The 26,753-nt window shown below is 47.2% G+C and overlaps 1 protein-coding gene across 5 annotated transcripts in view; it reads left to right on the top strand.

Annotated features, from left to right (window-relative positions):
- Zdhhc3 (zDHHC palmitoyltransferase 3) overlaps window positions 1-26,753 on the top strand; it is a 46,123-nt gene that overhangs the window by 7,873 nt on the left and 11,497 nt on the right. For 3 of the 5 annotated variants that reach the window (XM_034483767.2, XM_076917882.1, XM_034483769.2), the window contains 5 exons: window positions 7,083-7,412; window positions 17,972-18,096; window positions 22,833-22,929; window positions 23,527-23,608; window positions 26,597-26,727. In XM_034483767.2, the coding sequence (XP_034339658.1) occupies window positions 7,107-7,412; window positions 17,972-18,096; window positions 22,833-22,929; window positions 23,527-23,608; window positions 26,597-26,727 (741 nt within the window). In that variant the 5' untranslated portion in view covers window positions 7,083-7,106. Of the gene's footprint in view, window positions 1-7,082; window positions 7,413-8,569; window positions 8,622-17,971; window positions 18,097-22,832; window positions 22,930-23,526; window positions 23,609-26,596; window positions 26,728-26,753 lie in introns of those variants that run through there. The other 2 variants (XM_034483770.2, XM_076917884.1) reach the window with 1 other exon arrangement.

Below are 26,753 nucleotides of genomic sequence, written 5' to 3'. Positions count from 1 at the left end.
AAGATTTTATTTATTCATTTTTTTGTTTGTGCATATGTATGTATTTGTGCCTGATATGGGAGCTGAGAATTGAATCCAGCTCCCCTGCAAGGGCAGTGAATGCCTAACCACTGAGCCATCTCTCCAGCTTCCCTTCCCCAACCCCCATTCAGTTCTAAAGCTAGGACCGGGACCGTTCACCTACAAAGTCATCTTGTAAACAAATGCTTTTGATGATTGACTCCGAAGTGGCCTAGAAGAGTCCAGTACCAAAACCAGTCCCGTTTAACTGTGGAGGTTGATGTTAATTCTCGAGGGATAGTTCAAGAAGGTTTGGCAAACATACCAGGCTGTCTGAGATGACATTTTAAGTGACTAAGACAACTGAGAGCCACTTAGCTCTGATAGAAACTAGTTTAATCAGGAATTCAATGTTTAGGAGGAGTTTAAGGGGAATAGCAGCCGGGCCCTCTCCTTACAGCATCCACCATGATGCTGGGTTTGCTCCCACTAGGAGTTCCTGCAGCCTGCTGATGTGTGTGAGTGGATGCAACGGATTTATCTGTATAGTTTCTACTTGTAGGGATCTGAAAGGTTTAATAGCTGCTGTTCCATGTACATTTAGATGATCCTTGTCTTTATGACTAGGGAAACTAATTGGGGAAGATTTGAGTTGGCTTGGCTCATTGTCTTTTGCTACTGTTACTTTACACAGCCTCAGATCCACTTTCCTGCTGTTAAGGAATGCACTGTGGGTGGGAGAACTAGAGTGGGTGTAATGTTTTAGAAACAAAATCTTCACACAGTGATTAAAAGGGATGCTAAGGACTCAGAATCAGACCTGTCTGAAGTATTTTGTGACTTCAGGAGGGGATCTTGCCCTTTGAGAACAGATGAAGTGGAAAAGGACCAGGGGTACTGGCTGGGATGAAGATAGTAATAGTAGCATGTGGTCTTTGCTCTTAAATTTTTATTAATACGTCAAGAATTGCATACATACTTACAATGTATTTTGAGAATTTGTGTGTTTATGTTACAGTCATGCCTTTGATTGCAAGGACTGCGGCCAGATTTTTCTTAGGGCAAGTAGTAGACTGATAGGGATTTGCCCTTATCCAGCAAGTGACCATTAACTATAACCATGGTAGCTGGACTCTGCCCATATGTTAAGCAAAGCCTGAGTAGTGGGTCGCAGTGGGAAGGCCTGCACATTTCTGTTTTGAGCCCTGGAGCTGCCTAGCTGTGAACAGATGAGTAACACATCTCAAGAAGCAGCCAGCAGTCGGCCCAGGAGCTCTGGGCTCCACTTCACACAGTGCCTTCTGCCTGCCTGCCTGCCTGCCTGCCTGCCTGTGATAGAAGGGCACGCTTGCCGTCAGGGACAGTGAATCCTGTGCTGTATGCATAGCTCTGTACCAGAGGAAGGTGGTTTGGTTTGAGTTTCTTAAGCACCAATTTCAAATATTTTGGCTTTAGCTTGTAAGCCTTTAAGGATATTTTCACCTAATTTCCTTACAGTCAGTCAGGCCCCACCCCCCACCCCCCACACACCTCAAAGTTGATTCTGATGTGTATCATGCCATCCAAGGTTGCAAGAAGCTTGGAGCATTAAGAGTGCTTGCTTCTGGGCTGGAGAGATGGCTCAGCGGTTAAGAGCACTGACTCTTCTGGAGGTCATGAGTTCAAATCCCATCAAATCCCAGCAACTACATGGTGGCTCACAGCCATCTGTAATGAGATCTGATACCCTCTTATGGTGTGTCTGAAGACAGCTACAATAAAGTAAAGGCTCACTTCTTTGGGCCAGAGTGAAAGGGGCCGGAGCAAGAGGGAGAAGGGAAAAAAAAAAAAAGAGTGTTTGCTACTGACTTTGAGATCCTGACTTTGTTTCCCAGCGTTCGTTTCAGGAGTTTCACAGTCTCCTGTAACTCCAACTCCAGATCTGCTGCCCTCCTCTGGCCTCTTGGGGTGTTTCTGTGCACACACAGACTCATACACACCCAGTTAAAGACTGGGAGCCCCAGCACTCCCAATGCCTCCCTCCACTCTAAATCCCTTATCTCTGTCTTCTTGCCAAGGCTTTGTTCCTGTGCTCAATGGGCCTTGAGCGTTCTTCTATCAGGTGAGAATCATTAGTTTCAACTAGTGGTTACTAACTCAAGGTGGGGAGCTCCTTTTGATGCTATAAAACATCCCCAAAGTACAGTATAGGTTGCTATAATTAAGATTAGAAAAAAGATCATTTTTCTCAGTCCTTCCGTGAAGAACTGGTAGCCACTTAGAGGAACAGAAAACCTAGTATCACCAAAATAGGACTCAAGAACCCATTGCCGTAGTGTCCTCCTGGGCTCCTTGCCTTCTTATCTGCCTTATCTGTCAACAGCCAAGGTGCCCTTGCCGTAGGGCTGCATGGTGTCTCACAACTCCTCCCTCTTCACCTCAACAGTCTTGTGCATACATAGCCTAGATGCCCAGCCCTCCCTGCCAGGTGTCCAGGCCCTCCTCACCTCTGTCAGACTTCTCACATTCCTTCATGTGGTTTTGTGACTTTTGCTTTGTTGCTGTTTTCATCCTGCTTACCCCGTGTGGCACTACTTGTTAGTCACCTGTTTAACGCCCTCCTTCACTCAAAAACTTTGAACTTGAACACAACACATGCAGCCAGGCTGCAGAGCTCAACAAAATGGGGCTTGTAAGTCAGTACAGGAAAACAAATGAGCCCAGTCTTCCCTGATGGAGGAAGGGGGAGCCAAGCAGGGCAGTACCCAAATTCCTGCCCTCGAATCCCAAGGGAGTTGGCGGAGGTAAGAGGTGGGGAGGGGTGGAGGGGTGCTGTACAGTTCTTTGCATACAGTGTCTGCTCCTTCAAGATCATGCTGAGTTAGTTGAGTTGAATAAAGAGAGACTTCAGACAAGGAAACGGGTAAAGGGGCTAGGAGGGGACCCTAGAGATTACTCCTCTGAAGGTATGGCAGGCCTGTAAGGAGTGATGTTGGGAAGGGGATAATCCTGGGCCTCCTGTAGCTTAAGCATCCAGCTCTACCAGGCTCCTTGGATCAAGGACAAGTGAGGGGAGGTGAATTTGGCAGTTGCTGTTGAGCTGTAAGGTTAGTCCAAGTAAGAACGACAGATCTCCATCTGCCTTTGTCGTTGAAGGAAGTCTGAAGGGAACATAGACACCTTTTTTCACATTGGATTCTTTAGTGAGAATTCTGGAATTCTGGTTTCTTTAAAAACACAGAAGTGTTAATGTTTTCATTTTAATCCTAAGGTGTGGGGGTATGGGGCTGCTTTGAACTGCAGCAGCTGACTGTGATTTGCCTCGGGCTCTAATAGAGGCGTGGTTTTGCCAGCTGCAGATAATTTCTGAGATTGTGTGACATTTGGAACTCTGGGAGCTTTTCAGAGGGTATATAAATGCTTGGGTCCTGGGCGAGGCGGGTCAGTGGTTGTTGGTTGTTAGGGAGGTTGGAGTCAGTTAGGAGCTGAGCTCAGAGACACAAGAAATTAGGTTCAGAGCTCTGTATCTCTCTCCCCTCTATCCTTCTTTCTCTCCTAGCTAGTGATGGGGGTAAAACCAGGGAGGAGATCGATAAAGAGTGGGGAAAGAACTCATAAAGTAGCTAAGGCCAGCCCACAGGGTCCCTCTGGGACTAAGGCTAGCCCACAGGGTCCGTCTGGGGCAGAAGTAGGAGGATTGCCACAGTTCAGTTTGTTGTTCAAGGGAGACTCCTTATTAGAGCTGCCTCCATCACTCTGAAAAGGCCAGGCGTTAGGGAACATTGCTTGCACTCTTGGGATAATTGTGAGACTTGGTATGGGTAGGAAAGCCACCCTCAGCAGGGCACTGGCCTCCTGTTTGCCAGGTGGGTCTTTTCCTGATCTTCCACATCAGCAGGCTCTTGTTCCCAGCAAAGGGCCGGAAAATAGCTCCTGTACACTGTTTGGTCCCAGACAGAACATTCTGGTTTCTTGAGTAAATATTAGTCCACCTACTTCATGATCCTACTTGGTTTAAGCTCTCTCACCTGAAAAGAAGCAAACCAGGCCTCGTGGCCCTGGGGTTACAAAGCTCACTGTTTACCTATGAACACATATATTGAGGGCAGTTTGTTGCCAAGTGAGAGACCAGGCTACATGTTCCCTGAAGGAACCTTACACCCCAAATGAGTACCCTTTCTTTACAGAGACCTAGTAAGATCTTTACTAGCCTTGCCATCTTGCAGAAGTACGCAGAGAGCACTGTGTAGACCCAGAAGTGACAGTGGTTAGTTACAGAAGAGGAAGACAGCCACACAAAGAGATGCTGGAATTATAATGGCCTGCACAGGTTGGTGGTGGTGACTGTGAGGCCCTAAGGATGCATTCAAGGCATTGATATTCCCAGGATTCACTAAGTTGTTCTGGAAGAAATGCGTGGTTATTGTGCTGAGGCAGGAGCAGGAGTCCCATTTTGTATGCACTCAATCTCTCTGTTTCTTTTCTCTTAAATTTTATTTTGACATTTTCATCTAACCATCCAAATGATTGACAGGTGTTTCTGCTTTGAAACAAGTCTCACTTACTCAGGCATGGTGGCACGTGCTTTTTATCCAGAGGCAGTTGGAGCTCTATAAATTTCCGTCTAGCCAAGGCTACATAGCAAGACTGTGTCTCAATCCCCCAACCTCCTCTCCAGAAAAAAAAAGGGAGGATGGGATGGGGAAGAAAGAAGTCCCAGGTGCCTGGGAAACTTTGCTTGTGTAGAAGGGCTTATACCTTAGTAAAACAGTATGCAAAAAAAAAAAAAAAAAAAAAAAAAAAATTTAGTGTCCTTGTCACCTTTTCTACATATACAACTGAGAATGAACAGCTGCTGACGGGCAGAATGAAGTTAACTACCTGTGTCACTGGGTGTTTATCTTAGTGGTCTCCCATTTATGAAAACTACAGCCTTCATGATAATTGGAGCACTAGTGTGGAGGAGATGACAGGAGGATGTGCTGTCAGGGCAATGGAGTGTTTGTCACTGACCGTTCACATCACAGAGGAAGCTGAGTCACGATGATCTGTTTCTTAGTGGGTGGCCATTGGGCTCAGCAACTTTTCTGTAACGATTCAGAGTAGGTACTTAGGGCTTACAGTACCTACACCTGTACAGCCCCCGCCTCAGCTGGGCAGCTCTTTGACCAGGCAGAACCACCAGAGGCAGTCTGTAAGTCAGTCAGTGTAACTGCTGCCGCACAGGTGATAAACATGCAAATCCACTCGATGGGAGAAAGCCTGTCCCTGGAGCTTGTTGCTCTCCTGTTGTGGGATATTAGCTATTTATTGGATTTGATTTGTAGTTGAATAGAATTCTAAGGTTCTAGAATTTACTAGGCACAGGTCAGTTTCTAGATATTCCTGGTCTTCAGTTTCCCACTGACCTGCTTAGTACTTCAGAAGGTGAACCTACATCTTTTACTGCCTGTATGTTGTTCAGGCAGCACTGAACTGTCACTTTCCTCCAGAGAGCAAGCAGAGGATTGCTTAGCTAGAGTCATGTGTCACAACAGAGAAAGTTACTTACTCCGTGTACATTACAACTTTGTTCCCCAGCACTGCGTACCTGCTGTAGACAGTGCTCTAATTTGTTAGTCTGTTCCTTTAGGTAGGCATGTGGCACGCACACACTTAGCTACCTGTCTGTCTTCAGCAGAGCTGGACTGGGTACAATCAACCTAAGTAACATTGCACTCTACAGTTAGCGTTCCCGCTTTCATGCTCTGTGCCAACCATATCTTCTTTCTGATGGGGAAGAAGGAGGATTAAGTTTGTTTAAGTTAGTCTAACAAAGCCATTGAAATCCCAGAGCTTTCAAAAGACCATGGGCTGGTCTTTTGACATGGTCATTTCTTCAACTGCAGAGTGACTTGTTCTCCAAAGACTAAGCCACTGTGCTACATACGCCTTTCCATGGTTTCTCTATCTGGGAATGAGCTGAGCCATCAGATTCTCAGTGAGAACTCTGGTTGGTGTTGCAACAAGTTAGCAGCTGAGATGAACAGAGGAGCTCTGTTCTCTGTCCTTTGGCCTGTGGTGGATGGATATGCAATACTGATTCTTAGTTACTTTTCTCTTTTTTGTTTGTTTGTTTGTTTGTTTAAAGCTTTTATTTTATTTTTTATTTAACCAAGCATGGTGGTTTCATGCTTGGTTAAATCCCAGAACCCTGGAGGCAGAGATAGGTGGATCTCTGTGAGTTCAAGGATAGTCTGGTCTACAAAGTGAGTTCCAAGACAGCCAGGGCTACACAGAGAAACCTTGTCTCAAAAACTAGTAGTAGTAGTTGTTGTTGTTGTTGTTATTGTTATTATTATTAAAGTTAGCATACAAAGTAATGGGTTCCTTACAGCATTTTCATGGTTATTTCACTATCTTTGTTCTATTTCACTCCAGTTCTTAGTTATTTTATCTCCAGAGGTCAGTGTTGTAACTGTTAGGAAGAGAGTTGGTTACCCATCACCTTTCCACTGGAATACTGTCTTTCCAAGAGACTGCTTGTGCACCACCAGTGAGCTATGCAGGATGTTCAACATGAGCCCCTCCCCAAAGCCCTCTAGCTCTGATACCAACAACCCTGGGCAGGGACAGTGCTTCACAGGTGAGGACATAGGCTTGTGGTAGGAAATACCTTTGAACACACTGTCCAGTATCTCTACTCTTTGTCCCATCACTCACAAAGAGCAGAACTCAGAGCCTCTTGTCCTAGAAAGCAAGCCGTTTCAGTTCAGTGCTCCCGGATTTAATTTAATAGACTATTTGCCCAGTGGTCTCTCAGTCAGGGAGACATAGGCTCTAGTCCCACCTCCAGTTGCTGTACTGCTGTCTAACTTGCCTGCTCTTGGGCAAGGCATTGCTCTGTCTGGTCTCTTTCTCACCTTCATATGAAGCTTTAGGGAAGGAATTCTTGCTTTACAATGGTGAGGACAGAGAGGGCAGCCCTTGAGTGAGGAGCTGCTGAGGCAGTGTCTTTGGCGGGAGAATGCACATACATACGCTTGGCTCACTTTGGGAGGGTTCACTCGTCAAGTGTCCTTATTGCTGAGATAACACCATATTTCTGCTCCCTTTCCTTTCAGATGCCAGTATGGACAGAATAGCTTATGATGCTTATCCCCACCCATCACTTCCGAGACATTGAGCGGAAACCAGAATACCTCCAGCCAGAGAAGTGTGCCCCACCTCCCTTCCCTGGTCCCGAGGGAACCATGTGGTTTATCCGAGATGGCTGTGGCATTGCCTGTGCCATTGTCACCTGGTTTCTGGTCCTCTATGCGGAGTTTGTAGTCCTCTTTGTCATGCTGATTCCATCCCGAGACTACGCTTACAGCATCATCAATGGAATTGTGTTCAACCTGCTGGCCTTCTTGGCCCTGGCCTCCCACTGCCGGGCCATGCTGACGGACCCCGTGAGTATGTCTGGGCTCCTTTTGACCAGCCCACATTCTCTCCCTCAGGCCCTGGCATGGCCATAGCCTGCATGCTCACCATGGATCTTGGGAATGGGAAAAAAGGATGGCCAGGGCTGGGTGGAAAAGTTTGCTGCTTCTCATTAGAGCTTTAGGGAGGAAGGGTCAGTACCTATATCAGAGCTCATGGGGGCAGGTTGAATGGTGCTGTCTACACACTGCTGTGTATGCTCGATAAGCCTGCTATTAAGAGGAAGCCCAGCCTCTGTTTGGAAGATGTATTCAGATAACCTTAGAGACTGGGCCAGATGTTTAGAGTGGAAAGCAAGCTGGAGGAGGGTAGTGAAGACCTGGGCTGCTTTGATGCTACAGCAGGCCACATCCAGTTTCAGGACATGGATGGATTTAGTTTTCACTTAGCTTACACAAGAATTCTTTTTTAAGGTTTGGTGGGGGTGGCACACACCTTTCGCCACAGGGAGGCAGAAGCAGGTAGATGCCAGCCAGGGCTACATAATGAGACACCTTGTTGTCAGGGGGAAAAGATTTCTCTTTCCTGAAAAGCTGGCCAGGATTGTTTGGCACTACAACAGACACCTCTGAGTATCTGTGGGTAAAACTATTGTCCTATTCAGTGAATGACTTAGATAAATATATCAACTGAGGCAAAGGCCACGGAAATATCCTGAATCAAGCCCTTCTGACTTTTCATTGTACTGTATGGGAAATACCCATGCAGTAACTTGGTGAAGCCCTCCCTGTGGATTAACTATTTTGGTATGGGGGTGATAGCCATTAAATTGAAAACGTTCAGCTAATGGCCACCACAGTTTCTGTGAGCCTCAGGAAAGTATAACACAGACCACAGGTCTGAGCCAGTTTCTTTCTTGAAGGTGGATTGTTAAGGTAGTTTCCTGGCCCAATTACCAGTGTGGCTGGTCCAGCTAGAATTGCCTGGGACCTGCGACCCAGTGTTGATGTTACCTCCTGGAGAGGAACAATCACCACCTCAGGAAGTGAAGAGCTTGTTGTATATTCTTGAAAGTGCCCCATATACAAGGGTGTAGACGTGTAAAACAAACTAGAGATTTATGCAGAAATTTGTGTGATGCCCTTGCGATTGGAGACAGTGAAGGAAATTATATTCTTCTCTTCAGCTCACAGTTCAGTACCGGCTCTCCCATCAAGATGCCTCTGTTGGAAAGACAGGTGAGGACAGCCCTGACAGAGGAAGTATAGTTTGCTATGGACAAGCAGGGAGGGGTGTCAGTCCAAGGTTGGTGCTGAGAAGTGGAGAGCTGAGGGCAGGGGGAACCCCACACACAGAAAACAGCTCATGGTTGGATGGGGAGACCAGGGGATATGGACTTCCTTTGGAGTCCCTGTGGTTATGGAAGAACAAAGGAGAGGGAAGAGCCTAGAGCCCCAATTTATTTAGTTTTTATTTATTTTATTTATTTATTTATTTATTTATTTATTTTTGAGACAGGGTCTCAGTGTGTAGCTCTGGAACTCAATGTGTAGAACAGGTTGGTCTCATACTCAGAGATCTGCCTGCCTCTGCCTCCTAAAAGCACTGGGATTAAAGGTGTGTGCCGCCAAGTCTGGCTGTAAGAATTTTTAACTAAAGAGTGACAAGACCAGAGTATTTTTGGACAAGGATGTCTGTAGCAACAGTGCAAGGTGCTGCTGGGCACTGCTGGGTGGATGAACAGTTGTGTTGACTGGAAGCCAGCCCGGCAAGAGGTTCTTTGCTAAGCAGCAGGTAAAGCTGAGAATAAGGCAGATGGAAGCTCTGCCTGCTGGAACCTCACATTCCAGTCATTAATGAGATGATAATGGTAGAGGTGCTAAGAGCAATGGGAGGGTATAGTAGGCCCGAGAGTTACCCCACCTGCTCAGGGCAATTCAAGAAGTCCTCTCCATAGTCATGCCATTGGAGCTGACCTGAATGGCCTGAAGCTGCAGGACAGGGCATGGGAAGATTTCCAGACAGATTCAGTCAGAAGAGAAAGGAGGTTCAAAGGCCTGAGCTTGGAGCTTGAGACTAAAACATGGTCACAGAGGCAAGATCTCACCAGCCCTTGTAGGCTCCTCAACCCTGGGAGACAAGTGTAAGGACATTGCGCTGTCAGTGAGGTTCAGGTGGGACCTGCAGAAGGACAAGACTAAAGCATGGCACTAGCTTGGGTCAAGCCGAGAGGACAGAAGCGGATGAGTTTGGAGCTTATTTTAAGCCACTGGTTCTCTTGTTTTTGTTGTTGTTTCAAGATAGGGCTGACTGGGTTTCTCTGTATAAGTCCTGGAACTCTCTTTGTAGACCTCATAAAGATCTGTCTGCCTCTGCCTCCCCAGTGCTGGGATTAAAGGCAGTCACCACCACACCTGGCTAAGCCGCTGATTCTTAAGTCTGGTTACATAGTAAAAGTAATCTACAGAGGTGCCTGCCCCCCTGCCCTCGGGGGTTCTAGTCTAGTCATTGGAAGGGCAGAGCTCTCGGTAGTAACACACTTGAAAATGTTCCTGGAGCCCTCAAATTCAAACAGGTCTGAGGAAAACTGACAAATGGAGATTGATCACAAAGAAAACTTTCAGTCTGACCAGGAATAACTGTGGATGTTAGTGCCATTTACTGCATGAGAGGCTAGTAAGGAGTAGATTTAGGAAGCCAAACCAAGCTTCTCTGTGGTCAAACTGCTGTATATTAGGTGCAAGCAGAGGGTTATGTGAGCAATGGAAGTCAGTAAGGACTGGATGGTGGAAGATGGATTCATTGTGTAGAGGACTTATGAGGTGGGGGCTGGGCACCACCAGGAAGAGTCTGCTGGCACTTGGCCTGCTCCCACAAACTATGCTCTCCTGCCTACTGCAGGGACCACTGCAGGAGCCCTTGCAGCAGAACCTGGATCTCTTCTTGCTCAGCTTCCAATCCTAGGTAGCAATTTTAGATTTCTTTCCTGTTGTAATAAAATGCTCTGACAAGAGCAACTTGGGGAGTTTCTTTTAGCTCACAGTTCAGGTTACAGTCTGTCATGATGCAGGAAGACGGCACAGATTCTTGAAGTATCCATGCACAGTCAAAAGCAGAGAGCAGTAAATGAATGCATGTATGCTTGTGCTTGCTGGGCTTACTTTCTCACTCTTAAACAGTGCAAGATCCAAACCCAGGGAGTGATGCTCCTGCTTTGGGCTAGCTCTTCCCCCATCAGTTACTGTGACTGAAACAGTCATTTCCCCTGCCCCTGAGACATGCTCAAAGGTCAACCAGATATAGACCACATCGAGACTCTCTTCCAGGTAATTCTAGACTGTGACACTTAAAATTAGCCACCACAGTAGATGAGAGCCACAGTCCTGAGCACCAAGTAGCTACCCATAGATGTAAACGAAGAATCTGTCAAATAACTACCATTAATGAGGAAAACATGTCAAAGCATATCCTGTGGATGAGCCCCATTACAGGTTCTTCATGCCTCTGCCAGAAGCACATGATGACATATGCAGACCTGTATGTAAAACAGTAAGTGCATCTATACAAGGGGTCATCAGCAAGGTACCACAGAGTCAGGAGTCCAGATCTCGGCCAAACACAGGTCAACTAGAGGCTCCTCCGTCATCACAAGTGGAATGTGTTTCTAGCTTGGAATCACTGTGTTCTGGGGAAATTCCCAGTGGAGAAGAGATGTCTTATGAATCAGGAATTCTTATTGTCTATAATTTTGGGAGAAGAGCTTACACCCTGAGGTTATAAATAGTATTTAGATTATATGCCTTTTTGGTTAGCACTGAGAAAGAAAGGGAGAAAAGAGAAAGGGAAACAGAAAAGGTATCATGGTCTCCCAATAGACAGCCACTGTACCACTTCCAACCGGATCTCTTCATTCCAGATGTAACACTGGAAGAGTTCAGCTGTGACGGCTTCCCGAGCCACCAGCACTTAGTTGTGGACTCAGCACAGCAAGGGGAAGAGAGAACTTATTCCCAAGTGTGTGTGTGTGTGTGTGTGTGTGTGTGGAACACAGAAATGGTGCCATTTGAAATTGGAGAAGAGAAAGGCCTCTCAACAAGAGAGAGACAGAGACAGAGAGGGGACCAAGAGGCACACAAACACCTCATTCAGCCTCTGGGCTGGACGTGCATAGTGAGAACAGGCCCTGCTGAAGTTTGGTTGTGCTGGGTGCTATTCTGCCCACTCTGAGTTGTGTACTCTCACCCATGGCACTTTTCTATGTTCTGGAGATCTGGAATAGTTCCACATGAGCTCATCCTGTGGTGGTTTCCCCAGCTGCAGAATGTATCACTGGGATAGATACACTAAAGTTGGCAGGATTCCCACATTAGTTCTCTAACCTGTGGAGTGAAGGCTGTTGCGATTGAAAAGGACAATGGAAGCCATTGGAGTTGCCTCAGCCAGGGAAAATAATAAACCAAAACCAGTATCACATCCCTGGAGGAAGTGCAGAAATTAGTGCCACCATCAAGGACATGAAAGATACAGGAACGGAGGTTCCCACCACATTTTCCTTTAACTCTCCTATTTGGCTGTGCAAACGACAGATTATTGGGAATAACAGTTAACTATCACAAACTTAATCAAGCAGTGACTCCATTGTAGCAGCTGTGGTGTCCTTACTTGAGCCAATTAATATGTCTCCTGGTATTGGTCTGCCTTCTTCCCAGTACTTGTCTATAGGAACCATGAGAAGCAATTTCTTTCAGTTGGCAAGACCAGCGGTGTCGCAGTCTACGTTTATATAGTCTTAACTTTCCATCCCTGTGTTATACTCAAAGGGAGCTGGGTCGTCTGTCTCTTCCACAGGATATGTATAGCACACTGGTCCAAAATATTGATGACATGCTGACTAGACTGCGTGAAAAGGGGGTAACAACCACTGTGGACTTGTTATTAACACATGGGAACATCAGAGAATAGGAAATAAATCCAAAATTCAGGGGCCTTCTACCTCAGTGAAATTTTTAGGAATCCAGTGGTTTGGAACACTTAGAGATATTCATCCTAGGGTAAAGGATAATTTATTTTACCTGGTCCCTCCCATGAGCAAGAAAGACGCACAACATTTAGTGGTTCTGTTGATTCTGGAGACAGCACACTTGGGTGTATCACTTGTGCCCATACACCAAGTGACTTGGAAAGCTGCAGGCTTTGAGTGGGGCCTGGAATAGGAGAAGGCTCTTCAACTGATCCAGGCTGCTGTGCAGGCTGCTCTACCACTTGATCCAACAGACCCAATGGTAACTGAAGTGCCAGTGGCAGATAGGGATGTGGTTTGGAGCCTTTGGCAGGCCCTTATAGGTGAATCTCAGAAGAGACCTTTGAGAGGCTCTACCATCGTATACAGACAACTTTCTCTCCCTTTGGGAATCACCTCTTGGCCTGCCATTGAGCCTTAATGGAAACTAAACAACTGATAATGGGCCACCAAGTTACCATACAACCTGAGGTGGCTATCATGAGCTGAGTGTTATCTGACCCACCAAGTCATAAAGTAGGCTGTGCACAGCAGCAATCCTTTATCAAATGGAAGTGGTATGTATGTGATCAGGCCCAAGCAGGTCCTGGGGCACAAGCAAGTTACATGAAGAAGTTACCCAAATGCCCCTGGTTTCTAGAGGAGTCACCCTTGAAGATAGCCTGTCTGGGAGCCCTTCCTACCCCTTGCCCTCACCCCTCTGCTTTCTCCATCTCTTCCTCTCCAGCTACAGATACATTCTGGTTCTGTATTATTTGGCAATGTCTTTCCCAAAAGACACTGAAAACTGAGGCACAGTCCCTGCTGCCAGGAAGTTTAAAGCCACACATTGCACAGTTGCCACAATTGCATGACCCTGTGTGGTCAGCTCGTTTCTGCCTTTCCTTTCCTTGGGCCTAGCCATTTACTAACCGCATAAATTATTTTAAATCTGAGAACTGAAGAAAGGTGTGATATGCATCTGCTCAATTTGACTACAATGCTAAGAAAGAGAATTAATCTGCCTGCCAGTACCGCACTTCAAGTCCCTGTGAACCCCTCTACAGAACACCAATTTCTGTGACTTTCTGAGAACACTGTAGTCTTCACTGTGCACGTCATCAGTGGGAACACTGGGGTTCAATTTACTATAACTGCTATTTCTTGATGGAGACTTTATCCTGGTGTGCTCCCTTAGCTGGTTAGGGTCGTCCAGGGTCAGGGCAGGGTTCAAACTCCTCTTATGTCAAGGGACTCTTCACACCTGCCTCTGAACAACCTACAAAACCAGAAGAAAGCCCTCCTTGCTCTAGAGAGGGAAAAAACCCTATCTGGGTCACCTACCCCCAACCTTTGTATACAGATAGCGGCCATCCATCTCCAGCAGGTATGCGTATGTGACACCAGCCTTGAGATCACAGTACCTCATTCTCTTGCTGCAAGTAGACAGCAATGCCAAGTCCTTGATATCATTTAAAAGAATCAGTGATGCATAATCTTTCTTTTCAGCTCTATTTTGTATTTTCAATTATGTGTATATATGTACATGTAAGTGGTGACGTACACATTTGTGCCGGTGCCTGTGGAGGCCAGAGGTGTTGGATTCCCTCTGGAGCTAGGTATGTGAGCCTCCTCATGTGGGTGCTGAACTCAGGTCCTCTGCAAAAGCAACAAGTATTTTTAACCACCGAGCCATCCTTCCAGCTCTATTTCTTTTTTTCTTTCTTGTGCTATGGTCTCAATGTGTAGTGCTGGCAGGCCTGAAACTGGCTGTTGTAGATCAGGCTGGCTTTGAATTCAGAGAACCACCTGTTTCTGTGTACCACCACACCTTCCTCTTACTCCTCCTCCTCCTGCTGCTGATGCTGCTTTTCTCCTTTTAAATTTAGTCTCTTGTTGGGAGTTTCTTGTCTCCACTGCTTTCCTTTGTGTGCTCTATTCTAGATATGATTGAAAGGAGCCTTATTTTTAATTTTCATATTCATGTACTGTTAATACAGTCATTGGCAGTAGAGTGTGATAGATAGCTCCAAAACAATAAAGAAAAAAAAAAGGCTTTTCTCAGTCTAAGTCTCTTAGTAAAACTACCTAATAAACATGTTTGTGCCTTGTCTGTTGCCTGGGCCTGGATCCTCAATCTACTGCCCCTTAGCCACATCGTCCTGGGAGTTGTCTCTGCTGTTCACTTCTGCTATAAAATGAGGGGTCACATAGTCTGCCCACCCATAGATTTTTTTTTTTTTTTGTCAGAATAAACTGAAAAAAAAAATGCTTTCAGTCACAAAACATTTGAAACTATGCCTGTACTTTGTAAACATTCAATAAATGTCTATTGTAGCATTCTTGTCTGGCCCGGTATTGAATGCAGGCCCAATGCCAGGCACTAAGCAATTTGCTAGGCTATAGGTTGGAAGCCATTGTCTCTGTCCTGGGAATTCACAGACATGTTGGAGATGCAGTGTGTAACTTTACAGTGTGTCTTGATAATGCCAGCTTAAACTGTGGGAGTCAAAGACTTGTCAGGTCCTGCTGTGGGCACTCCCCCAGGTCCAGACTCAGGAAGAAGACAGTAGTTTTGAAATGGGCACAGAGGACTTTGAATGCTTCTTGCTAAACTTCCTGGAGGGCTTTAGCTAGTGCTAACATGTTCTCCTGGGGACAGGGGGAACCCAGCACTAGATTGGGGGTCAGGTGTGGCTTGTACACCTGACCCATGAGCTCAAACTCTGATCCATAGTCACCAGGGAGCTAGTGAAGGCTTTATGACAAAAATCATATGGGCATTCACAATTTAGAATGTTTACCTTAGACGTAATCGGTGGCTGGTAGGGCCAGGAAAGCCCCTGATGGTAATGTGGAGAAGATTGTGTGATCGAGGGCAATTTTAGGTGAAAGTAGCCTTAGCAGAGGAGAGGAAGGGAGTCGCAGGTAGGGAAGACCTATCTGAGGGTTGCCACTAGATTTCTAGCCTGGATAACATGTGGCAGCCAGAATCCCACTGAACAGGAGCGGAGAGGGCTATGCCATGCCCAGCACAGAAACCCTCCAGCAACGTCTCCATGCCTTTGTAGACTGAGTTAGCCATGTTTTATCTTGCTCTGTGATGGGGCTGATATGGTTTTAAGTGTTCACAGCCTGCTGTGTGTCGAGAAAAGACTTGTGAAGTGCATCACAATGTAGGTAGTACTTCTTTTGGGTGATTTAAGTCAGGTTTTTTTCTTTTCCCTTTTCCTATCTCTATTTAAAAAAAAATTGTGAGCAAGTATTTATCAGTTTGGAAATGAGAGGAAAACTCAAGTTTGGATATGTAGGCTTTGGCAGTCTGCAAGCTTCAGGACATTTCCCATGGCGTGGATAAAGAACAGAGGGTCAGAATATGTGAGCAGACCTTCCCACGCATGTCCTGTACCAGTGGAGGACTACACTCATCAAGAAACAGTCCTCTCCGTGAGGGAGTAAGTTTCCACAGTCCTGGGATTCAGGCAGACAAGTGTGGAAGAGGCAATTTTGTGGGACTGGAGAGGGGACCCAGCTGGAAACCTCAAGGCACTTTCAGCACAGGCTCAAGTGGCTGGACAGGTGGGAAGGAGTCCTCGGAGGTTTGTATAATTGGAGGCACACTTTCAGGAAGGCTCTAATCCCCAGCTGACTAATAAGCAATAATGAGAATATTACATGAGGCTCAGAAAGGGACTTCCTCTGGCAGCCCTGTGTGGGCTCTCTAAGGTTTATAGGAAGTTCTGGGGCTGGTACCTTCAGGTACTTCCCTGGCCTACCTCACTGTGTCTGTGTCTGCACCCCAGCTCCCATCCTTGCCTCTTTCCAGTGCAGGAGTACTGTTATTTGGCCAGTGTTTGCAGTCACTTTAGCTGGAGTCTGTTCCCTGTGAGGCATCTTCTCGGTTGCGAAAGCAAACCACAACTTGCATGCATCTTTGCATTTATTAAGACGTTTTTCCCTTCCTAAAATTCTTCCATAGGATAGAACCTAACAACCAGCCCTTGTTCCTTCCGCCTCCCTGGCCTGTTCCAGTTTGTCAGACTTAAGGGGTGGAGGGAGTGGTGCTCCGTGTGAAGCCCCACCCCCGTGCCCTCTGGATCCCATTAGATTTGTTGTGCAGCATAGGTACACAGGCTTCCTCTCTGCTGACCTGTACAGCAGCTACTGAGAGTCTAGGTGAGCTTCATAGCTTCGGTGTTGGTGCACTGCTGGACTCCAAATCTGAATGATCATCCCCTGAGCACTGGGCTGTGGAACGCACTGCACCGTCCGGGCGCCTCCCATAAACTTCCCTTGTGCTGTAGATCCCAGGCATTGGATAAATGGGTCACTTAGTCGGAAGCAAAAGCACAATGATGGCACCTGTTGTGGCCACACCACTGTCAATTGTGGGACTTAGACTTAAAGCAGACCTAGTTAGTAACCCTGTGTTGTACCACTCACTGCTCCTTTTTTCCTGATTCATACTTCAAACCATCCTTCCGGACACTTTTTCCTGAGCCAGCTGCCTCTCCGCTGGTCTGCTGTGGCTGACAGTTTACCAGGAGCTGAAAGTTCAGCCCCTGTTGGTGCTTCTCTCCTGTCACCACCTCACCCACAGTCTTAGCTAGTTCCACTCTACAGGCTTAGTCATGCTCTGGTACCCGAGTTTCCCTTCCACTTGTGCTGTGTCCTTAGTGAACCACTAGTAGTCACTCTATCCATCTTCTTATCTGGCTCACAAAGCACAGGGCCCTAAGCCTGTACCGCTAACGACACTGGGCCACCCAGAGAGAATCCCCCACCCCCTAGCCTATGGCCTGGCCTGAGTTCTGTGGTCAGGTTTGTTCCACAGCTCTACCTGGAGTGTGCCCTTCCATTTCTCAGTGGCCCTTAGACATTAGTGTCTTAAGACTTCTGTCCCTTGGTTATTAGTTATTGGCTGCTACATTCTCTGATCTCATAATACAGTAATTTCCACAGCACACATGCCCCAGCACCTGTGGGGAAGGCAAGGTGGACACGTGGGAGGAAAACAACACAAATCCTGGAGAATGAGTCCATAGTGACAAATGGTGAGCACAGGGCTTAGCTTCAGGTAGGTGCTTGGTGGCACTGGCTATTGAGACCCTGCACAAGTTGGTGTTCTGTCTGTGTCCTTCTGTTCAGATGTGCAGAATCCAAACAGACTCTAGAACCAGAGTACAAGTATTAACGTATTACTGGTGTGGAATAACATGTCAGATACCAAAGGCGCCTATTACTGAATACAGTGTCCATCCTTGAGAATAGTCACACAGGTTAAAAAAAAGTAAAGCAAAGCAGAAGCCACTGAATATCAAGCAGCATGTTTGGGCATGGAAGAGGTGAGCTGTGGGATATGCCTCTGAGCAGTGGTCCTTCCCAAGGCCGTGCTCTGAAGAGGCAGTGGGCCCAACCACCACCATGATCAACAAAAACAGTGCTGACAAATGAAAGCAAAACATTAATCTCAAGGTCAGTATGGCCTATTGTGGTCTGGAACACAGAGCCCATGTGTGTGGGGGCTTTGACATAATTGCCTCCACTCCAGAGTGACTACTGACGCTGATGCCTTTCCTATTCTCTTAGGGGGCAGTGCCCAAAGGAAATGCCACTAAAGAGTTCATCGAGAGCCTTCAGCTGAAGCCTGGGCAGGTGGTGTACAAGTGCCCCAAGTGCTGCAGCATCAAGCCTGACCGGGCACACCACTGCAGGTACCGTGGACTTTCCACAGCACCAGGCCAGCACTGGGACTTCTGAGTGTCCCACCGAGACAAGGAGTGACCACTAGGTTGGAAAAGGCATTTGAGTGGGCAAGGAATGTCTGATGAAACCTTTTTCAGCGTCTGTAACATTGAGAGACTCCTGGTTTCCTGATACCTCAAAGCTTTGGCCAATCTGTGAGTGTCAGTACTTGAGACAAAGGCACCACTCAGGCCTTCCTTGAAACAATACTTGCAGTGCTTGAGACAAGCACTCTTAAGCAGAAGCCAGTTTGCTGAGCTGTTCTGGGAGTTCACTGTGTATCATCGAGGTTCTCTGGGTCTTCTTGATGAGAAGACATGGAGCTAAAATTTGCATTTCTTCATTTCAAGGGATCTATAAATGGCAAATTACAAAGACCTAGAGTGACATTTGGTTATCTTCACAACATGCTATATGTTTGGAGTAAGAAGGGTTTGGAGGAAATTGCTTTGCTAACTTGAAACACTGCACACACACACAGACACACACACACACACACACACACACACACAGAGAGAGAGAGAGAGAGAGAGAGAGAGAGAGAGAGAGAGAGAGAGAGAGAGAATAAGCGAGAGATCACTGAGTGGTGAAAGGTCTTGTGCAGTCTCAGTGAAAGGATCTATTTCTGTCACCCATGTGTGTCAGTCAGCTCCTCAGTCTTCCCTCTCTCCTCATCACCAATCTCATTTCTGTCTTCATGGCCACTTCTAGGGATAAGAGACTGTTGGATGGGTGATGCCCTGGGTGGGGAGGCTAGCCTCATGGTGTTGAATGACTTCTTTAAGGTCACATAGCAAGTGGATACTTGACACAGGTCTGGATTCTGGCTCTGGGGCCTCATGGTTCTCAGTCTTTTCCTAGGTCCTCTGGTTTGAAGGGGATTTACACAGTGGCATCTCTGAGTGTTGGGTGGGTAAGCTCTGCTTTTTCTGAGGAGCTCTGTCTTGGTTTAAACTTGCCTTTGAGGTGTGTTGAGGCTTGCTTCCTGTGCCTGAGATGGCATTTATTACCCTTCTTCCACTCCCGAGGCCTGACCTTGAAGCTGGAGAGGTTAGTGTTTTAAAATCCAGTGCAGTTCTTAGGCCAGGTCCCTTCCTCGTATGGAGGACTGAATGTCAATAACTATGAGTGACCAGCAGTGAGCGACCGAAACCATGTGAAGGTGGTTAGAGATACAGAGGCTAGGCCAGGAGCCAGAGAGTTAACTTTGCAGGAAATAGCTTTCATATGACCAATTGGTGCTTTTCTCTCTCCTTAGTCTATGGCCCAGCACCTGGTGTTCTCTTTACGACAGCTACCACCAGCTCTTCACCTCCACCCCAAAATGAGCCAAAGTGGGCATCTAAGTGCCAGGAAAGTTTGAGCAAAGCAAGAACTGCTAGTTCAGAGTAACTTTGTGGGGTACTGAATTACCTGTGTCTGCCCCAGAAAGTGTGCGCTGACAGCTGCTGTTTTATGGTGCTGTACGATTACGTATGCCCAGGCTATTCAGAACATGACACATATTGGGGAGGTTCATGGTCTATTAGCTCAGAGGCTACTATGTGGTCCTAGTTAGCGAAGTGTGTGTCTGTCTGTCTTAGTCTTATTTTCAGATAGAGGTCTACACCTGTCCCTCCTTCTGTACCTCCTTCTGTATCTCCTGCTTCTGGTAGAGTCTATAGAAGTTGATACTGTCTCTCTGCCCAGAACTCTAGTGGGGATCACAGCCAATCACAAAACATTCCATCTAGGGCAGTGTTTCTCAACTTTGGTAATGCTGTAACCCTGTAATACAGTTCCTCATGTTGTGGTGACCCCAACCGTAAAATTATTTCATTGCTACTTTATAACTGTAATTTTGGTACTCTTATGAATTGTAATGTGTAAATATCTGATATGCAAGATATTTGATATGAAACCCTAGTGAAAGGGTCCTTGAAGGGGTCAAGACCCACAGACTGAGAACCACTGATGTAGAGTAAGCCTTCCAGCTCTGCATTTGTAGGTAGGGCCTTTCCCTCTAGCAGAAACCCTATAACCCCAGGCTAGTCACTTTCCCTGCTCCCTCGAGCGTGTGTTTGTCTAACCTGGTTACCCAGCACACCTTAGCCCCTGTGAGACCCAGTTTCCTGCTTTCATTCTTTTGGGGTCCTCCCATTTGTGAGGACCAGAGACCATGTGGGATCCCTAGGGTTTATGCTGTTGTAGAGCCAAGGCCTTGGGATTATATGATAAGTTCCCAGGGGAGGCAAAGCCTAGCATTGACTGGGCCTAACACCCCATGCTTCCTATAACTAACACACACACACACACACACACACGCACACACACACTGAGGCTGAGCCCTCATCAGCTTCCTAGAACTCTGACAAGACTCTAGTTGCTTAGTTTTTGAGTCCTCACAGTCACCAAATACATTGTCATGTGACCTGGTGCTCACCTGAGGAACAGGATGATGGTCTAGGCTGATTTGGAGGGCCTGCTTCTTTGTCCAGCCACAAAATGGATATCTGCCCTTGGATCTGTTCTGTTCTTCCCTTGGCTGCACTCTTTTCGGAGCTGTTTTAAGCTAGAGTATGGGATGCTGTTACCTTGCCTACAGTTTTATGAGTCAGTGAGGTGTGTAATGAAATCCTGTGTGTAAAAGCATGGCTCCCTCTATCCCTCCCCTGCTCTCTGGGGGTTCCACCCATTCTCTTTGCCTGCTTTGTATCTATCTGTGTGAGCTCTAGCCTTCACACTCAGATCCAGCCAGGCTAAGCCCAGAGGCCCTCCACTGAGTCAGGATAGGCATATTTGTGCAGCATGACAGCGTGGTAAGTGCCCCTGTGTGTCTAATGCTGGCCCAGCACCCAGGACCGTTAAGAAAACTTCTGCTAGCTGCTTAAAGGCTACATACATCAAAGATTGTTCCTTATGCCTCCTGGAGATGGAACACAACCCAAGAGTGGACCTGTTAATGTATATAAGCCAAAGAGCTTGTCACTCTCTCCTGAGATCAGGGGCTGAAATGTGGCAAGGAAGTGGTAGGTGGGAGAAGTATCAGTTTTTAAAACATAAAAGGAGGCATAAAGGAGGAGTGAGAGAAATCTAGAAGGACCAGCACCAGAAAAGACCTCCGTGTAGAGCATCTGCTGTGTTCAGTAACTGTTGCTTCACCCTCAGTCGCTACAGCCTTGGATCCTGGAGCCCTGCCTGCCCTGCAGGAAGCCATCCGGCCCAAGGAGAAGAAAAGTGCTGCTTTGGCAGGCACCTCATGTCCTTGAGAACAGGAAACGCCCACCCATGCCACCCTCAAGGGCTACAGTCACTTCCTTTGCTCCCTTAAGCATGTGTTTGTCTAGCCTGACTGCCCAGCACAACTTAGCCCTTGTGAGACCCAGCTTCCGGCTCTTCCACACCTCTTTTCTTCAGAGTGTGAAAGATGGCTTTGCTGTGAGAACTTGTTTAAAATCTCCATCACCAGCAGAGCCAGAGGCCATTTGATGCTTCTCTACAATGGACCCCTCACTGACTCGAGCATGTACTTGAAAGCTGCCCTAGAAATAAGTAGGGTGGAAGAGGACCTGCTTAGGAACTTAGGCAAGAAGTGGGTACTCTCAGGAGTCTGTTCCTCAAATGAGTAGGGATGAAGGACCCTAGAGCTCGCTGCATTGGCTTGCATGCCCATAAAACAGGATGTGGTGATGCCATGCACGGTGAGCAGAGGCCTGGTACACAGCGAGCAGACCAGTCTACACTGCTTGCCTGCTTTAAAGTTGTGTATGGGAAAGTCAGGCATGGTGATGCACACCTTTAATCTCAGCACTGAGGAGACAAAGACAGGTGGATCTCTTGAGTTCTAGACCAGCCTGATCTACAGAACAAGTTCCAAGACAGCCAGGTTACACAGAGAAACCTTGTCTTGAAAAACAAACAAACAAACAGAAAAGTGTGACTCAATTTATTATGTACGTAATTCACATGTGTTTTCATGTGTGTTTTTAGAGCTGGTAACAGAAGAGACAGAGCAGACAGACTAGTATAGTTGCTGGGCCTGACTGTTTGCTTCTGCATCCATGTTGGACCTCCTTTTCTTGTCTTGCCTTCCCACTCCTGAAGATCATGGAACCAGACTGTCATTTCTGAGCAGTACCTGTTGGCAACTTGCCTGTGTCATGAGATGAGGCCTTTGGAATGATGGGACGAGAAAGGGCGGAGGGCAGTATGAAGCCTCGGCTTGTCTGAGTCAAACTGACAGAAACCCACCGCTTGAATAAGGTAGCCCAGCAGACCCAAGTCTGCCAAGCTACTACACTTCTTACAGCTTGAGAAAGTATATTCCATTTCTGCTAGTGTTTGGTAGAACTTCTGGACGCCTGCCAGCCCTTTTCCCGTATGCTGTCCTACAGTAAAATTTCCCAAACCTGGCCTCCTCAGGAAACCCAATTTCTAAGATTCATGAGGCTTCAGAATAGCCCCTTACTTGGGCCAGTTCTGGCCTGTTAACGTGTGCTGATGCCTTGGAAGCAAATGCTTCTGACTCCTAGTGGGGAATGACTTGACCCTGGAAGTTCTGACTCTGCATTCTAGTCTTCTTTCAGAGGTGTCGAGCTGAAGCCATAATTCCAGTGTTCCCCTCTGGGCCACGCCAGTACCTGCTGCTTTGTTACTTGTGTAGTGGTTGTTTTCAAACTGTATGATGGTTACCCCTGCTGAAGGTCTGAATTATGGGTCATTTCAGTGTTTGTAAGCGGTGCATTCGCAAGATGGACCACCACTGTCCTTGGGTCAACAACTGTGTCGGCGAAAACAACCAGAAGTACTTTGTCCTATTCACGGTAAGTCAGCTTCTGAAGTCTGCCTCCAGGAGGCAGAGGGACTCATTAGTTCTTTAGGAAATCTTAGCACTCTTAGCAGCTGTTGAGAACACTGCCTACTGTGTGGCTCTCTGCCTTCTCAAGGTCTCTCTGGTTCAATAAATGTCCTTCACTTTCTGTGCGTGTAGAAAGCTAATTTGGTTTGACTAGCTGGAGGCGAGTGCTATGTTCTGGGTACCACTCAAGCACTAGGCCCACATAGCGAAAGAAGGCAGTGTTGCTGGTGACCTCAGACTCTGAGCTACAGGTAGATGCAGAATAGTTGGCACTCTGACCTTTTAAATTAGAAGCAGCAGCAGATTTTATTATGTGCCCCACACAGCCTGAGTCATGCCTGTGTTTAGGCTGTGCTTCTGTTCTAGTTCCACATATTCCCAGAGAATAGCTAACATCCTACTCAAAACAAGAATAGGGGGTCTGTGGCCTGGAGGAGTCACAGGTACCTTTCTGGCCTCCGGCTAGCAGTGTCTCCATGTAGAACATGTTCTGAGTAGCCGGTCAAGGAGGCTGCACAGTTAGGAGAACCAACGATGGCTCAGCACTGCTTTCCTATTTCAGATGTACATAGCTCTCATTTCCTTGCACGCCCTCATCATGGTGGGATTCCACTTCCTGCATTGCTTTGAAGAAGACTGGACAAGTAAGTATTGCCAGGGTTTCTCTTCCTTTTGTAGAAAAGGTATAAGACCTGAGTGACCTGGGGGGCTGTTCCCTGGAGGTAGTACCAGGCCCAGCCTCTCTTTATTACATCTTCTGAAACCCTACAGACTGATCAGGCCCTAAGAGGCTTGCTTTTTTTTTTTTTTTTTTTTTTTTTTTGACAAGAAACAGACCCTTCAGTTTAGACTTATTAAGTTGGACAGAATCAAACTGAGCATGTCTCAAAAGAGAACAGGCCCCAGGTCATCAGAGGCCAGGATCCTGAGGAGAGCAGTGGGAGAGAGCGTTGAGTCTTGGTCTGCAAGGCACTTGTTTTACTCTTTACACCACTGGGGATGGAACCCAGGGCCACACTAGGCAAACTCGCCTCCCCCAAGCAACACCAAGCTCTAAACAGGGCACTGTAATCAAGGTCATCTTACCCCAGTCTCTCAGATACCCAATCTTAACTCTTTGCCTAGGGCATAGAGGGTTTTTAACTTTGGTTTTGTTTTGTTTTGTGTGTGTGTGTGTGTGTGTGTGTGTGTGTGTGTGTGTGTGTGTGTTGTTGTTGTTGTTGTTGTTGTTGTAGTTTATTTCATATTGCTTGTCAAGATAATACTAACTTAGATTAAGATCATAGACCATGTCTCCCTGCTTCACAAGTATTCCATTTAAATGTACAGATTTAAAACAGAGAGAAATGGGGGTGGGAAAGCAAACAATAATAAGGAGTCAATGTGGAGCTAGAACGTTCTTTCTGGAGGCGGGTGTCCTGAGCAGGGAACCCCTTTCCAGTTCTGAGAGGAGGACAGGGACAAGCAGGATACCATCTGCAGAAGTAAGTGAGTCCAGCCAGTTCTTGTTCATCTGGTGAAGCATTCTGAAACTACATGTATCAGGCTAGGCCCTGGTGATCTAGGTCAATTCTGGTGTGGCCTTGGCAACTTGATATAGGATGTCCAATGAGGTCATTTTGTCATCACAGATCTCCCTCCTGTGTCAGGTTAACTGTGGGCAATGATAGCATAACCCAGACTGTGTCACAGAAGTGACTGACTGTCTTTGCTTTGTGGTCATGCTGACAGGGCTATTAGAGCTGAGAAATGTGCAGAGTGTGTTTCGAGCAATGCAGACCCTATAAGCCTAGACTAGGAGATTGCTCCTCATTCACAAATGATGGAAATGGGTTCACAGTAGGAGCATGATCCCAAGATCTTTTACCCAAAAAGAGAGCCTGAAGTCCAAGCCATGGTGTCAAGTAGGCATCCAGTCTTTGCTGCCCCCATGCCTAGGGTCCTCCCAGCCAGCTTCCTTATGGAAGGAGTGGCATCCAGGCGTCCACTCCAGAATAGATTCTGTACAAGAGGCTCAAGCAGTGGGTGCTTGGAGTTAACATTCAAATGAGAGGGGGGAGCTCTACATTCCTAGGGCCTTGATCCATTCCTATTGGGAATTCTCAAGGCCTGGTGAAAGAAGGGAGGGGGTAGAGAGCCTCTCTGGCTCTGCCCCTAGTAACAGGGCAGCTGACAAGGATGTGACCTCTATCTTGTGAATGAACATACGTGTGTGCGCACACACATACACAGAAAACACTGCACATCACACAACACACAGCTGATGTGAGGCATATACATACACACACACACACACACACACACACACACACACACACGGAGAGAGAGAGATATGTTCTATCATCACCACTTCTCCATATCCCTGTGCTGAAGGGAAAGTTAGTCTCAGGATGCCCAAGCCTCTTGCCCAGAGATCTGCAGTCAGGCCTCATTCCAAGATTGGGTGAATGGCTGCCTGGAACCCAAAGTAGGTTTAGTGGGAGAGACAGGTGTCAGATAAGGAAAGAGAAGGGGAATACTCCCAGTTCCACTTGGAAGGGATGGGAAAGGCAGGCTAGGGCAGAATGTTAGGGTGATGATAACTGGAACCTGTGGTCAGGCTCCTTCCCTTACTCATGTCTGTCAGACTTAGAGCCCTGCTTCTTCCCAGCATCCTTCACTACAGGGCCAGCCAGGTAACCTTGCCTGTAATTGTCCATAGCCAGTTCCTCTGGTTGGTGTGCTGCTAAGACCAAGTTGTGCCCAGTTCCAGGGAAGCAGCTAAGAGGAAGGCATGTCAGATGAGATGCTCCATGCCAGCCTCCCTAACACACACAGTGACTGGTGTCATTCCTAGTCTGTCCCACATCCCCCTCCCTAGATAGTCAAGATCCATGCAGCCTTGCCAGCAGAGGAAGCAGACCGACTCTACAAGCCAAACTGAGCGACCGGCACCACATCACCAGAGCTGATGCTAGGCAAAGCGTATCACATGTGTGGCCCAGTTTTCCTTCCCTGTTCAAACACTATCTCCCTCAGAGCCTTCAAGTGCTATGTGTCTGAGTTAGGATTTGTTCACTGCTCAGAAACCATATCAGTGCTTTACAGTGGAAGGGTGAGCAGATGCCTAGAGCCAGCCCAACCATGACCAGAACAGTAAAGGCTCTAGTGAGAGACTGACAGTCTCAGTTACATAGATGTCCCTGGCAAGAAGGGGCATTTCCAGTCACTGGTCAGACCACTCCTTGGCAAATAGTCCTCTTTCAAGTTTCCAAGCTACCAGGCACTCCTCCTGACCTACCCTAGTCTCTCACCTGGGACCCAAAGGAAGCATGGGGTGGCTGAGCTAGGGGCAGTTTGGGGGTGGGGGAATACCTCTCCAGGAAAGATCTGGCCAGGGCAGGACTTCTGAACCTGCATCCTGCGTTCTCTAGGGAAAGGCAGGTGGTGTCCATGAGGCCTAATAGACTTCTTCTAAGCTGGCCTCTGTGGCCTGAGGGTGATGAGCTGGGTGCACTAGTTAGGGAAGAGGGATCCAGCAGCCCAGTCTGTTGGGGACTTGTGGAGGGAGTAAGCGGGAGGCAGGGGGAGCTTGGTGGGGTGAGGCTGGGAGCCATGCAACCAGTACAGTCCCCATGCTGCTTTCCTTGCAGAGTGCAGCTCCTTCTCACCGCCCACCACTGTCATCCTGCTCATCCTGCTGTGCTTTGAGGCCCTGCTCTTCCTCATTTTCACATCAGTGATGTTTGGGACCCAAGTGCACTCCATCTGCACAGATGAGACGGTAAGCCAGGCACCCACCTCTCTAAC

Source organism: Arvicanthis niloticus, chromosome 21 (genome assembly GCF_011762505.2).
Source record: "Arvicanthis niloticus isolate mArvNil1 chromosome 21, mArvNil1.pat.X, whole genome shotgun sequence".
In the NCBI taxonomy this organism is placed as follows: Eukaryota; Metazoa; Chordata; class Mammalia; order Rodentia; family Muridae; genus Arvicanthis; species Arvicanthis niloticus.
The sequence above is the reverse complement of the archived record's forward strand: the minus strand, read 5'-3'. Positions and strand labels throughout refer to the sequence as shown.